General features: G+C 34.0%; 4 protein-coding genes across 4 annotated transcripts; all 4 read right to left on the bottom strand.

The window, feature by feature from the left end:
• Positions 1-123: 123 nt before the first annotated feature.
• C922_02879 (hypothetical protein) lies at positions 124-327 on the bottom strand (the record flags this gene model as incomplete). Its single annotated transcript, XM_008818477.1, has 1 exon — positions 124-327. One exon carries the CDS (start codon positions 325-327, stop codon positions 124-126), a length of 204 nt encoding a protein of 67 aa, XP_008816699.1.
• Positions 328-3,292: 2,965 nt separating this feature from the next.
• C922_02878 (hypothetical protein) lies at positions 3,293-7,489 on the bottom strand (the record flags this gene model as incomplete). Its single annotated transcript, XM_008818476.1, has 5 exons — positions 3,293-3,551; positions 3,728-5,656; positions 5,714-6,227; positions 6,399-7,140; positions 7,451-7,489. The coding sequence occupies 5 exons, from the start codon at positions 7,487-7,489 to the stop codon at positions 3,293-3,295; spliced, it is 3,483 nt and encodes a 1,160-aa protein (XP_008816698.1).
• Positions 7,490-10,714: 3,225 nt separating this feature from the next.
• Positions 10,715-11,374, bottom strand: C922_02877 (hypothetical protein; the record flags this gene model as incomplete). The annotated part of the gene is made up of 2 exons (XM_008818475.1): positions 10,715-10,963; positions 11,132-11,374. The coding sequence occupies 2 exons, from the start codon at positions 11,372-11,374 to the stop codon at positions 10,715-10,717; spliced, it is 492 nt and encodes a 163-aa protein (XP_008816697.1).
• Positions 11,375-13,706: 2,332 nt separating this feature from the next.
• On the bottom strand, positions 13,707-14,744 carry C922_02876 (hypothetical protein; the record flags this gene model as incomplete). Its single annotated transcript, XM_008818474.1, has 1 exon — positions 13,707-14,744. One exon carries the CDS (start codon positions 14,742-14,744, stop codon positions 13,707-13,709), a length of 1,038 nt encoding a protein of 345 aa, XP_008816696.1.
• Between the last annotated feature and the right edge of the window lie 62 nt (positions 14,745-14,806).

Genomic DNA, 14,806 nt, shown 5'->3' with positions numbered 1-14,806 from the left:
TGATCTCTACAAGATTTTTTCTCATAGAATTCTATTAAACATCTCCATAAGAGGTAAACCGCCTGGGAAACCCAAGAGAGACGGAGCCGAAATAGACCGGTCTCCTAAACAGAGAAGTGGAACTTACATAATGAGGATGCCGGAACACACCGGTGCTATAAGTTCCTTTAGCCTTTTTGTCATATATCTCCCATGCCACTTTCTAAATAACTTTCTTTGATCAAATGTTAAGTAGGACTTCTTAATACGATTTCTGAAGTATTCATCAAGTTCAGTATCGTGAATCAAATCGAATCTTTGCACATATGAATTTATATCATCCTCCATGTTAATCTCCGCTCTATTTTCCTCCTCAGTCTCCTTTGATAATTGCTGATTGAACCAGTGAAATATTCGTGCGTGATTAAACAATTGTCTTAAATGTTTGTTGAATCTGTCCAGAAAGGGGCTTGTAATGTCATTATTTCTGCTGGAGACGTATTTCGAAAAAGCCTAAAACGTAAATAGAAGTTTGTAATTGGAAAAGACCTGTATTTTCATTTTAATGAAATTTCTTTTCAAAAAAAATAATGAAAAAACACAAATGTACTAGACTTTTATGAATCTTTCTGCATTATTGTACCTCTGTACTGGTGCGCACACACAACCAGATGGCCACAGCAGAAGTGGCAAGCTAGACGAAGTAGCAAGAAGATGTTTATTTGTTTCTTCTTAAAATGTCTTATTAATGCAATGGTGACATTTCTCATATTAATTGTTCTATTTGAAAGCTGACTCCTCTCCTAATACATTTGCAATCAACCCTGTGTAACTTGTCTTTGGATTAATTTTTTCTAAATTTTTCATTATTTAAAACATATTTCTAGAGATGAGGAAAGTAAAATAAAACAGTCCCTATTGAATTCTACTTGTATATGATGTTTATATCTTTTTTTTCCTTTCTAGGATCTCTTCGATACTCAATATTATTTTAAAAAGAAAAAAAAAAGTATTATATTTATAAAATTAATCATTCCTATTGTATATTCAATAATTAGCATTGGACGAATACCAAGTAAGAAAAACATGACTCCCCGTTGTTATTACGTCCCTAAATAGTACTGGGTAGAAATGTAGTTCCATCATTATACATACATGGATATTTTATTTACGAAAATTCACTAATTTCTTAATCGTAAGAAAAACTGTCTTAGTTAAAAGAAAACAGTCACATTTAAAATCAAGGAATATGAAGAAGGAGAAAGAAAAAGACAAAAAACAAGAAAAGAAAATAGATAAAAAAATCATAAACTAATGTACAATAGTTTGTTTAATAAATTCTTACAGATAAACACAAATTAATTATTTCAAAAAAGTAGAATTCTCCTGCATACTTCTATCTGAATAGGGAAAAATAGTAATAAACAAAGATAGCAGTACAATTAAAAAAAGTGAATGGTGAATCAGGAGATTCAAATGGCCCTAGTATAAATTAATTACTTTTGAAAAGAGAATAAATAAAACGTTAATTCTCCAATATTATTCTCAGCTTATACTGTGCGTTTTACAATATTTTTCTAGTAAAGGAAAAATGAAACCATAAGTCGGAGAATAGCATCATATGTAATGTTTCTCAGCTTGAAAAAGGACTTCTCTTAACAAACTTTTCACTCTCATTTCAGTAACCATCTAGCTTTAATGTGTTAATAGGAAACATACACCTACTTTTATATATCCGCAGGCTATTAGGTCAATTTTATGCCAGTTTTTGTAATCAGTGTTTCCCTAATGTCAACCTTGGGCTGAACGATGTATATGCACACTTCCCATTTCCGTTGAAGCCAATCGCACATGTGTGTGCAATAAAATAAATCCCTGAAATGAATACCAGCAACGGAGACCACTTATAAGGCGGCACAAAATAAACAGAATAGAAAAACTCTTGGCATCAATTATGAAGCCCATAATATATTATTTAACAGGTCATTTTATAAATAATTAATTCAAGAAAATGTTATTAGATCCTGTTGCCTCGATTCTTAATGCGTGTAAACAAAGTAAAAATTCATGATCAATATTTCTTCCGCGGAATAGACTTAATTGCAAATTTTGCGAAGTACAATAAACAGGAACATTGGGGCATATGTATCCCTAGCATGGAAACGGATCATTGCACGAGAAATTGAAAGAAATATATATATACATATATATTCGTTCATTGTCACGCTTTTAACACCAAAATAGGGACACCTTAACTTCTATGGGAAGTGAATGTCAACTTGTCCTAATTGGATGGTGGAATAACGCCTTACGGCTTAGATATCAAATTTTTTATAAAACATTAGAAATTTTAAATGACTAACCAATTCAACGGAACTCGTTGAAAATTTCCCGAGTTCATGACTTACAAGATGTGACAGATGAATAACACAGACGCACATCTATACATATGTGGAAGGTGAATGCCGAATTAAAAATATTTCTAATAATTGTACCATACCAAGAAAAGAGGTTTGGCAAAGAGCAAGCGAAGGACTTTCATTAAGACATAATATTGAGCTATATAAAAAGAAAAAAAACAAGGGATGAAGGACATGCAAAAATCAAATAATGTGATACAACATAAATGATAAACTTCTGCGTACATATATTTATTGTGCAAAGACTGAGGGTTGAATAAGGATGTTATGCAAAGGCACATACGAGAAACAGCAAGAATCTTTTAAAATGTCCCGAAGCGAACTTAGCTACCATTAATCTTTTAATTGGAATTTTTTTTTTTTTTTTTTGCTTTTTTCACTACATACCAGATAAAAAATCTTCACTTCATACGGTCTATTTTCAAACCTCTACAAACAATCGAATAGTAATTAAAATTATCGCGTACTGTAAAAGAATGAACAATTGACATTCTAGTTATACAAATCAATGTAGTACTACCCGACCTTAGGCTGTAGCTCAAAGGCCGAATTAAATTTTATCCTCTCTTTACACTTTATTGAATCTTTCGCCTAATTATCTTTTTCGCAAATTCTTTTGACAATACCTCTGTTTTTCCGATTTAGTTCCTCTATTTTTTCCTTGTATTGCAATTTCTGAATCAACAATTTGAAAGTATGCACTCGCCTGCGTATTCACTTATTGGGCAAGCTTCTTTTTGGTTCATTCTAATTTCTAGCTTTGCTTTTCCGGGGCGTTTCAACTCTTTGTTTTCTGTGTTTAAACTTTCTGCGTTTTCATCTTCTGTTTCAGCGCGTTCGATGTTATTACATTCTAAATCCACATTTGTTGATCCAGAACAGGTATTGTAATCTTATAAACTTATTTCTATGTCATCCATCTTAAATTTTTCTCTACTACTTGAGCTCTTTTTCTTTCCTTCGGCATAATCTGACTTATCATTTTGCTTACTGCCTGATTCTTTATTATTTGAATTCTTATTAGAAGATTTCTGCTTTTTTAATCCTCCTTCCGCAGATTCATCAAAATCTGCACAGTCTGATAAGTATTTCACGGCTCTTGCAATTTCCGATTTTCTTGTCTTTCTATTATTATATTTCTTTCTCCTTTTGCTTTTTTTCCGGATCCATTCTTCGATTCATTCTTCAATTTAATATTTGATTCAGTGTCTGATTCACTCTTCGATTGACACTTCTATTCACTTTTCAGCTCCCTGTTTGCTTGACTGTTCGATTGATTGTTAAATTCACGGCACGACTCGATCTTAGATTCACTATTTCAATCATACTATGGATTGGTATTCTTCGATGTATCCGTTTTCTTTGTTTTCCTTTTTCCCCCTTTGCGCGTATCTTTATTTTCTGATTGTTGTCGATTTCTTTCCAACACTTCTGAATCTAAGTCATCTCTTCTTGGAGTCCCTTCTTCATAATTTTTCAGTTGGGAATTATCTTGCACATATAATGCTTTTTTTTCTCCGTGGTTCCTTTTTCCATTTTTTCTTAGATACGTCGCTTCTTCTTTCCTTCTTTTGGTCGTCTTTTCTATCCTCCTTTTCTTCCTTGTTTTTGTCTTTTTTTTGTCGTTATTCTTATTATTTTGATCTCTTTTATTGGATGACGAATTTGAACTTCTCGTATGTACCTTCTTATGGGACTTTTCTGCGGAGGATTCCTTTGAACTACCTGATTCCCCTTTTGAATTTTTCTTATAAGATGTTCCTCTTTTTGAATCCGCTCCTTTGGTCTGTTCCTTATTTGTCGATAGGACATTAAGTTTAGTTTGACTCTCTTCTGCTTTATCCTTTGCCTTTTCAGCATCTTCTAAACCATTTGAAGGACTTTCAGGTTCAGAATCATTTGTCGATTCTCCAAATTCATCTTCCAGTTTTCCCTTTTCAAGACCCCCCTCTACAGTTTCTGCCTCTACATTTTCTCTCCCTTCATAATCTGCTAACCCATCGGGATGTCTCTCTATCGATTCTTCATACCTTTGTTCTCTTTCATCTTCTTCATGATGTTTCTCATAATCATCCAATCTGGAGTCATAGTGATCTCTTGGCGGTTCACATTTTTTCGTGTTCTCTTCCCCTTTATGTTCCTTGTGATAATCATTTAACATATGGTGGTAATCATTTGTTGACTCCTCAAATCCATATGTGTCTTTTTCCTCCCCATGCTCTTTTTTGCAATCATTTAATCTATGTCGGTATTTACCTGTTGGTTCTTCATACCGACCGTCCTGGTCCTTTTCCTGTTTCTCATAAGCGTTTATCCTGTGGCTGTGCTTATCTTCTGGTTGAGCACACTTAGCTTGGTTTGTGTCTTCCCCATAATCATTTACCCTAGGGCGATATCTATCTCTTGGTGCCTCCCCTTTCCTTCTTTCACCTCTTGCATAATCACTTAGTCTATTCTGGTAACGACCTTTCGATGCTCCATGTCCGCCTTGATCTTCTCGCTCGTGTTCGTACTTCAATTTTTCAGGTTCTTCTATAACAGGATATTTATCAATTGAAGAGATAGTAGGTGCAGGTTTTTCCATAGTTTCCTCTTCTAATGTAATATGAGAACTGTCATTTGACTCAGCATCTGTTCCCGCTGATTCACTTTCATATACATTAAAATGAGGAGATGGATGCTTCAAAGTAGTATTTGATTTTTGATCCATCTCTTCAGACTCCTTCTCCTTAGGGTCCGTGTATTTCCACGACGCAGACGCAGAATGATTGTTCTTTTCACTTCCGCTTTCCTTTTGATGTAGGTACTTTGACATCGCATGATCAATTGCGTCTTTGGGATCAGGTTTCCCCACATCAGGTTGCGCATGTTTCCCGGAACCACTTGGGTTTTCATCTTTCTTTTCAGATTCTGTTAGGTCATTTGGGGTTTCAGCATTTCCTGCTGCGTCTTCTTCTACGTTATTCTTATCATGCTCTTTTAACACATCGAGGTGGGTGTCCTCAGTTCCAATATTCAACGATTTGTCTTTTTTATCATCAATTCTGCTTACTACTCGAGAATCGCTAACGGCTGAGGCAAAGGGGTATAGATTTTTAGTTCTCTGTTCATTATTTGAAGCTGGACCTATGAGATATGTTTCTGTATTTGGTATGGTATCCTTCTCTTCATTTCCTTTCAGTTTATCCGGATAGTTATCCCTCCTGGAATTGTTTGTTGACTCCACCTTTTTCTCTGTACTTGTAGTAGCTTTATCACTTGTCAAAGGGTCTGACGAATTAAATAATTGAAATAAGCCTTTTACATATTCTTACTTATTATGTGGGGTAGTGTTCGACGCTTTGGCTCCTCCTGTTAAATCCGTCATAGTAGGGTATTTATATTTGGTGCCATTTTCATCGGACCTGTCTATTTCTTTAATATTATCCTTCGTAGTGGGATGTGTAAGCCCTGTAGAGGTGTCAGTTGGTTGGTGTATTTCTTTACTATCCTTCGTAGTGGGATGTGTAAGCCCTGTAGAGGTGTCAGTTGGTTGGTCTATTTCGTTACTATCCTTCGTAGTGAGAAGTGTAGGTGTTGTAGAGCCGTCATTTGGCTCGCCTATTTCGTTACTATCCTTCATAGTAGGAAGTGTAAGTTTTGTAGAGACTTCAGTTGGATTGTCTATTTCGTTACTATCCTTCGTAGTGGAAAGTGTAAGCGTTGTCGAGGCGTCAGTCGGATGGTCTATTTCTACATTCCCTGGCATATCTTGAGGTGTATCTTTTGTGGTAGTATTACTCAAATGGCTTATGTTTTGATCATCACTTAGTTCTCCTTCTGCCTTATCTTTTAGTGAAGTTTCTTGTGAATCCCCTGGCCTTTTTATCTCTCTTAGACCTCCTTTTGGCTTGTTTTTTAGATCAGTTCGTAATGATTCCTCCCTTTCTTGAGCCCCTCGTAGTACCCCTTTTGGTTTGTTTCGTAGTACAATTTCCTGTTAGTCCTCCCCCTTTTTACCCTCTTTCAATCCCTCTTCGGGTTTGTTTTTTATTCCATTCTCCTTTAAATCCTCTCGCCTTTCTATGTCCCTTAGTCTTCCCCTTGGAATGTTCTTCAGTTCATCATGTTGTGAATCTTCACTCCTTCGACCCTCTTTTAACCCCTCTGGTACCTCATTTTTTAATTTGTAACCCTCCCCTTCTTCACCCTTCTGACATAACTTTAATCCGTTAGAGATGCTATTCCTTAGTGAATATTCTAACTGTTCTTTCTTCTTTACCTCGTCTCTTGACTTCTTTCGAAGGTTTTTCTTTGGGGTGTAAATCATTTTCTCACATACTCTTAATGAAGCTGGCAGCGTATCCATCAGCGAAATTGAACTTTCATCATGGTCACCATCATCAGAAAAATTCAGTCTCATAGGGAAATTATGTCTTAATTTAGTCCGATTTGGTCCTTGGTAACCCCCTTCCATAGGCATTTCATAGGGAGTGGACTCCTTGAACCCATATTGTGATCCTTCATATTTTTCATCGCAGTTCCTTTCCCCATTGTTTACGGTCTCCTTAAGTTTAAAATGTTTCGATTCATAATTTTCACTATACTTCTTAATTCCAGCAGGTGTAAATTCTTCTACTATACGAGTTTTAAACACGGAAGTTTTCTTAGACTTAGTATATTTTACTGCTAGAGGCCTGGTCCGTAAGTCAAATGTGTCACCAGTGTTATTTTTCTCATCACGCCTTTCACCATATTTTCTCTGAGAAATGGGAAAATATAACAAAATAGGGAAAAAAAAATGGAATAGATAAAAGAATCGTCAAAATGTGCATACAATCCGACGAAAAGGAGCCGGTACACACAATTACGCATTCCTATCCTATTGCCTTACATGGTTAGAAAAATTTAGTATCAAAAGTATAACAAAAAAAAAGTTGTTTTTATAAAAAAGAGAAAAATATTTATTTTTTCTCTCTTATGGTATTTCTTTATTCTTCTCATATGGCTTGTCCTAAAATTTGTAGTTTTTTATAATGCGTTCCCATCAAAAGAAAATAATATTTATTCACTAATTCAGTTTTTTCTATTTTTTTCTGTCTGTTGGGCATTTTGCAAATTTTCACACGATAGAAATGTGTAAAAAATAAGAAATATACACTTTTTTTTCTTTTCCGGATGGGGAAATATAATTTACAAAAACAATTACAGAAATGGTAAAATCTGTAAATCAAAAGATATTAATAAATGTGAAAATGTATAGACATTTATTCGACAACTATGCGAATTACCTTAATAATTTTTTTTCAAAAAAAAAAATGAAAAATTAACACAGTGGCGAAAATTAAAAAAACGTTAACAAAGAACAGACTGCACCCGAAATGGCTCAGGGAGAAAACGTGCGTTTAACCTTTTTTAGCAAGTGAAAACAGTTATCGTGCTCAAAGCACAATTTTTGATCTTTCTCTTTTTAACTGTGTAAATATATATACATGTAAATATGCGCATATAGATATATACATATTATATATAGATATTTCTAAACCTATTTCTATACATATTATATATACATATTATATATACATATTTCTAAACCTATTTCTATACATATTATATATACATATTAATATACATAGTTATGTACATGTATATATGCATGTGCATTACTAATCATCGTTAAAGTACAATAATAATGTCAAATTTTTGCAAAAAAACAAAAAAAGCCAAAAGAATTCTAAAATTTATAATACCTATTTGCACACTCCATTTATTGTACACGAATTACGCCACATTTGCATTATGTGTATACACCATATTTTCATCAGTCTGTAATTTTTTTCTAAAAAGAAATTATACTAATCTAAAAGTTTCTTTCTCCGCTTAATAGCAACTTGAAAATACGTTTTGTGACTTTTACATTTCCCAAAAGTGACAATATAAATCGTAATATGTGTACTACTAAGAATTTGAACAGGATACGCGTTATTGCAATTCTACCATAACATTTCCACATTTAAGGCATGGTACCCCATAGTACACCAATTTAACAATAAGATGAATAGGAATTGTGAACGTTCTCCGATAATATCTTCATTGGACTATGCCCATTTTGGCTATTAATATTAATGACTTTCCACATAATGCTCTCTTTGAAGACGTACGTGTTAACAGCCTTCTGGCGTACCTAACCACCGTGACATGAAGTTTGCCCTTCCGCGGAATTTCAAGCAAGCAAGGAGTCCCCAAATGAATATGTGAATTATTCTAAATTTATTCTTTTTCCCTCCCATCTTCTTCCCATCTACTCGCAAAAGTGGATTTCATAGTTCGAAGCTTGTTACTAAGAAAGAACCTTCTCCTCATTATTCAAAAGTGCGTAAAATGAACTACGTTTCTCTTAAAAAGGATGAAAAATGTCCCTATTCTTAACCTCCCTTTTCCCCATACAGAGAATGGAAGAATTCCATTTTTCTACGAGTCTCATAGCCGCTTAAACGTTTTCCATGCATACATACATACTTTGGCCTTTCCTTCCCAAGTTCTTCATTTTTTAAGTAATATCCGCCTCGAGTATTATTTCTGCATCACAGCACATGTGAAGATATGTCTACATAAATATTCGCCCGGTACACATCTACACATCTCCTTTCCTTGTTTCATGCAAAATGTCCATTTGGTTGAGACATCTCAGGATGCCATATAGTAAAGAGGACGCAAACTCTATCGTTCTTTCGTTATTATAGCTTTAAACTTTTCAACATAGTAGTTTTACGGTTTTTGCATATATTCTGATTCGGAATTTTTGCAGTCATCATTTAGAATGTTATTAGGCACATAGCTCAGTCGCGAAACGTAACTGTTCGTATGCATAATAAAGTGAACCTTATGGGAAAACCTGCTCAGTTCTTTAAACTATTTTGAAGGACTCTCAGAAATGCATTAAATTTAACCACTAATAAAAAAATTATGAATGAACGTGCTGTAGGGGTGAAAACGTAAGAACATTTCAGGATATCTAAAAGGACGCGTTTTTAACAGATTATGCACTTCAAAGGGGTGTAAAATTCGTTACAAAAGATAAGAATTAAGTGTGCTCGCACAAATGGCCAACTCCACATGGAATCTGATATATCTATTATGCCGATATTTTTCCTTCTTTTTTACCTCATAACTGTATACACGAATGGCATGCCCGAAAAAAATTACATTTTCTACTTTTAAACACATATAACGCAAATGTTCCCTGTGCTAAAAGTATACTAAGAGTAATGCACATGGTATATCATTCATACCTTTTCGAAATATGCTTCAAATAAAAAAGGTAGATTCATTAACCTAGTTCGACATTTCACTCGCTTAATGGTAACAGTATATTTTCCTAATATAATCGAAACGGAAGACATTTATCGCTCCTCTGCATCAAATCGTTTTAACACTTTGCGTAAATTTATTCGATGTAAGAGTAAATAGGTAAACATGATAAAATGTTTTTACTTGCAACGAAATAACTGCCTTCCAGAGGCACCCATGAATGATTTAGACATATTAAGAACTTAAAAGAAAACGGCACAAAAGATAATTCTTTTTATTTTATCTTTTTTGTCTAAATGCAGTTCATCTTATTAAAATTTATTTTCACCTTCGATATAAATTTCTTAAATATTTTAACACGTTCTTAAACATAAGAAAAAATAAAAGAAACGAAATTAAATATTAATAACGGGAAAGCTCTAATACACGCCCAATGCAGGTACTTGCCTGAATCATTTCATGGGGCGTGAAGCAACAAATCCAGGAGAAATGATGTTCTAAAGTCTGTTGAAACTCTGTTGAGAAAATTCGAATCCTTAAAGATTTGGATGGCGCATTATAAGTTACCAGGCTGCTTTGTGTGCAAACAGTTTCTGTCTTTTTTTATAAATTAAAATTGTTTCAAGAAGGTACATGTACAATCCTTTCGTAAATATGGTGTGCGTATGCCCAAATAATCGTAGTTTAGGCAGGGGGACGGAATGCAATGTATGATAGTGTAACGTTCGTATTGTTATAGTTTAGCTTCTTTCTACTCTACAACAGTTGCTGTTCGTTACCCAAATATTTCCTTTCTTCCTAGTTCGGAACATCTTGGTTCACGATTCTTCACTTTTTATAGGAGATTTATTGCAGAAAAGCAACTTACGTTTTCACAAGATTCTTTAAATGGCAGTATGATTCAGTCCTTTTGCATTTTCTTCAATCCTTCCATCATCTAGTCCAGCCTACTCCTGGGTTAATATCTCATTCCACGTGTAGTCTACACTTTCTACACTAAATTGGCGAAAACTTGCAAAATGTAATCATTCGTCGTTTTCGGATTCGTTCCTTTCGTTCTCGTTCTTGAATTTTTCATTTAACTCCTGTACAACTTTATCATAATTTTCGTATTTTTTTTGGAAGTATCTCTTCTGCTTTTTCTCAGAGGCAGAAGAGTCTGCGGAATCATCGTTCATTGAGCCTCTCAAGGAAGACTCACCCAACTTTCTTGAAAGAGGATTGTGCACTTGCAATACATTAACTTCCTTTTCATTTTCGACGATGAGGGTGTTCTAAAAAGCAGAGGATATATAACACACATGTTTCTTTAAAAATCCCTCAGGCAACATTTACCCCTCCCACAGAAAATAAACTCAGCATATATAAGCGAAAGATATATGCAGATATAAAGAAAGAGAAAAAACGTGGACTCTTTTAAAATTTTCAATTTTTCGCTATACCTTGAAAAAGAAGCAGACTAGAGAAATGACGAATACAACAAAAACCTTAGAGGTTGCAACTCTACCGAAACCTCTACTTTGCTTTCCTTCTTGCTCCATTAAACGTCCGGAGCAATTGTTGGAATTCTTCATATTTCTTGCTGCCATAACGAAGGAGTTAAAGCCTCTTATTCTAAGTGTCGCTTTTGGGAGTTGATAAAAGCCTCTGTTCAATAATAAAAGAGTATACTTTTTAAAATGCATGGTTCGTTTCTCCTAATAAGAGTTAAGGAAACACAGGGCGGTAATATCTATATATATTAGATTAATGCACTGAAGGCTGAAGAGGTAATAAAACGAGGTGGCTGATTAATTAGAATGTCAGAAAAATTTAATTTTAAAAAACGTTGCAGTTGTGCAAGGAATTTATTTAAATTGAAATTTATTGAACTTAATAAAATTCTTTTTTTAATTAATGAGTCAAACAATAAATCAGTCAAACATCAAATCAATCAAACAATAAATCAATCAACCAATCAAGGAACAAACCATCTTTAAAACAAAATCATTAACAATTTTAAATGGTTAAATTTAAAAAAAAAATTTTAACCTTCCTTTTTTTCTCTAGCTATTTCGATAAAGCGAACCAGTTATTCAACAAAATAAAGTCAGGACAAAATAGCAGCGAAACGGGAAGGTTCACACCCTTGGAGTTTCAACGTTTCAGGGCTATTCTTCACCTTAATTTGTAGAATTGCTAGTACATCGTCTGGATCATTTCATAATTTCTTCTAATCCATTAACTCATTTATGCGAATTCACTCAAAACGAATTCACTTCATTAGCAAGTTACAACTTCGATCAAAATGTTAGCTATTTTTGTGTGCCATTTTAAGAAGCTTCTGTTACACACCACAAAGTTAAACATATAACTTTTTTATTATATTAGTTCCCAAAAAATAAAATTAAAAAAAAAAGATGAAAGCTTTTCACGTGTAATGTAGTTATGTAATCCAGCACAAATATAGTAGCGCTTTCTCGGCTGCGATCAGATAGAATAATTCGCATAAAGCTCATTGTAGTAATTCTATGGATGCATTCTACAGGTAGTTTTTTTTTTCCCCTCCCATTTTTATATTAACATTGTCATTAAATGGCAAGCATATGACCCCACACACTATGTTCCATGTTTTAAAAAAAGAGAAAATAATTAAATGTTATTTGTTTCTATTCTTAAGCAATAGACTTTTTGCTGTAATCATACACCACGCGTAGAAATGGTATATTTGCCTGTAACAGTAACTAATGAGAAAAGAAAAAAAATCTTGCAAAGTTAGCGCGCTGAAAACGTCCTAACTGAAGGAACAAACGGACGAACGGACAAATTATTCTACCAACCCAAATAACAATATTTGCACATTTCTTACACATGTTAAGCCAACCAGTAAGGGTGTAAAATATACATGTACATGTAGATTTCTACAAAGAGCAGGCACAAAGAAGGTTCTAATCATTGAATAACTTCTACTCATTTGTTTTATTTTCACTGCATATATACAGTTGCTTCAATTATCCTGTAGGGGCAGGTTATATTAATTTTTTTGTTTTCTTCTATATGCATTTCTTCTCGCGGTAATTCTCATTATTTCTATTAAACGGTGTGTTCTTATAATTCATTATTTGTTTAGATCTATAATAGTTTCCGAGGAGGGGTAAAACTTTGTGCCATATTTATACATGCACAAATGTATGACTTCTTTCTCTATTCTATAAAGGACTCCAAGAAGACGAGTAACAAGCGAAAGATTCTAAACAGTAGTATATCGTCCCCAAAACTGTTAAGATCCACCGCTGCCAACAACTGCTTCTGTTAAGAGCCGCCACTGCCAACAACTGCTTCTGTTAAGAAACGCCTCTGCCAACAAATGCTTCTGTTAAGAAACGCCTCTGCCAACAACTGCTTCTGTTAAGCATCTCCCTTTGAGTAGTTATCAAAGAAGAAATAATCATTCTTTCCATGTCATATCTGAATCCTCGCTTCTCTAACAGTTCGGAAAAATTAAGGAAAAAAATAGATGCGTTTTTTTCTTTTTTCTAAATTTAACAGGGGATTTACTTAAAAACTCAAGAGCAAGACTTTATAAGGCAGCGTTATGTATAAAAAAAGTGCAAAAAAAAAAAAAAAAAGTTCACGAAAGCAAATTCGTGCACCACATACATCTGTAGTCTCATTAATACACAATTTAGATAAAAAGGAAAGTACACTAATTTGATGCTCCTTCTAAACCGTTGTCGTTTTTTTTTTTTTTTTACAAATATAAGCAATTTTTTTTTCTTTTTTTCATATAAGTACTCATGTGGGAGTTCAGCCGTTACAGTAATTATGCTAGCCCATTTTATCGATCCATCAACAGGTAAGGGGAAATTTTTAATACATTCACGTGGTACGTACAATAAAATCTCACAATGTATAACATAATTCAAGTGAACATGCTCGCATAAACATCCTCCTCCGTGTCAAAAGTTACCTATTTGTCTGATTCTCCTTATTGTTCTTTAGAATTAAACTGTGCACTGTAGCACCTCTAACGAAATATTACTCTTTTTCTATGCTGTAACCTTTTAGTCTTTCAATTAATCGCTCCTTCCATGAATCCATCATTATATCTGTTAGGATGTTCCACGAACTCCTTGTATTATCTATGAATTTGTAAAACTCCGCTTTCGTGCAGAATCCCTTTTTAACTAATTCTTTAAACTCTAAAGAATCATTGTTTTCCTTTTCCAGTAACTCACTTGACAGGTATCCAGCGACTTCTAGCCATTCTCTCTTTTTAATATCATTTGGTATGTTATATTCCTTCTGCAAATGCCCACACATTCTCCACAAATCCCCATTCATCTTTAAATATTTATCTCTTCCAAAAGACTGAACATAATGCCAAATTATAAACATGTCCCTTGGTATTACAACATTTGGTAGTTTTGCAATCCACAAATTTAAATCATTTTCTGTAATTTTCTCACTAATCTCTCTCATCGTACAACCATATGGCAATTCGTAATTATCATCCTGATTATAAACGGCATTCATACTTCTTTGTATATTTGTGTAATTACTGGCCTTAATGAAATCCCAAATTTCATCCATTTCATCTTCGCTTATCTCTTTGTACAAAATTTCGTCATGTCGTTCTTTCAACTCCTCTCTAGACATTATTTTATTTTTCTTTTTTGTTGAATGCTCCATTGGGGGTACAGGATCTTTTTCTTTCCTATTTTTCACCTTCTCATCTTTCTCTTTCTGCTGGTTCCTATTCGGAGTTTTCCCTTTCTGGGTTGTCTTCTTCGGCTGGGCAAATTGCAGTTCTCCTTTTACTGTAGTATGTGTCTTCCCTTTCTTCATCCAAGCGGGTGATGGGTTGGGGCGTACTTGGTTCATCGATTCTTCCATTCTCTTGTAAAATTCCTGTTTGCACTCTCTCAGATCATCACTATCCTCGTTTTTAAGGGCCTCCCTAGCTAAATTAGCACTTTCCTTCAGTTGTTCTATTTCAGCTAATTTTCTTGAACATCCATCGATGCTTAATTCTAATTTTGAGAATGATTTCCACTCTATATCTTTGTAGTACATATTCTATAGGTACAACGAAAAAAATATTGTTTTTCAAATAAAGTTCTTTTTTTTTTTTTTTT

The sequence above is a fragment of the Plasmodium inui genome (assembly GCF_000524495.1).
Source record: "Plasmodium inui San Antonio 1 unplaced genomic scaffold supercont1.10, whole genome shotgun sequence".
Taxonomy (NCBI): Eukaryota; Apicomplexa; class Aconoidasida; order Haemosporida; family Plasmodiidae; genus Plasmodium; species Plasmodium inui.
This window is presented reverse-complemented; position numbering and strand designations above follow the sequence as displayed.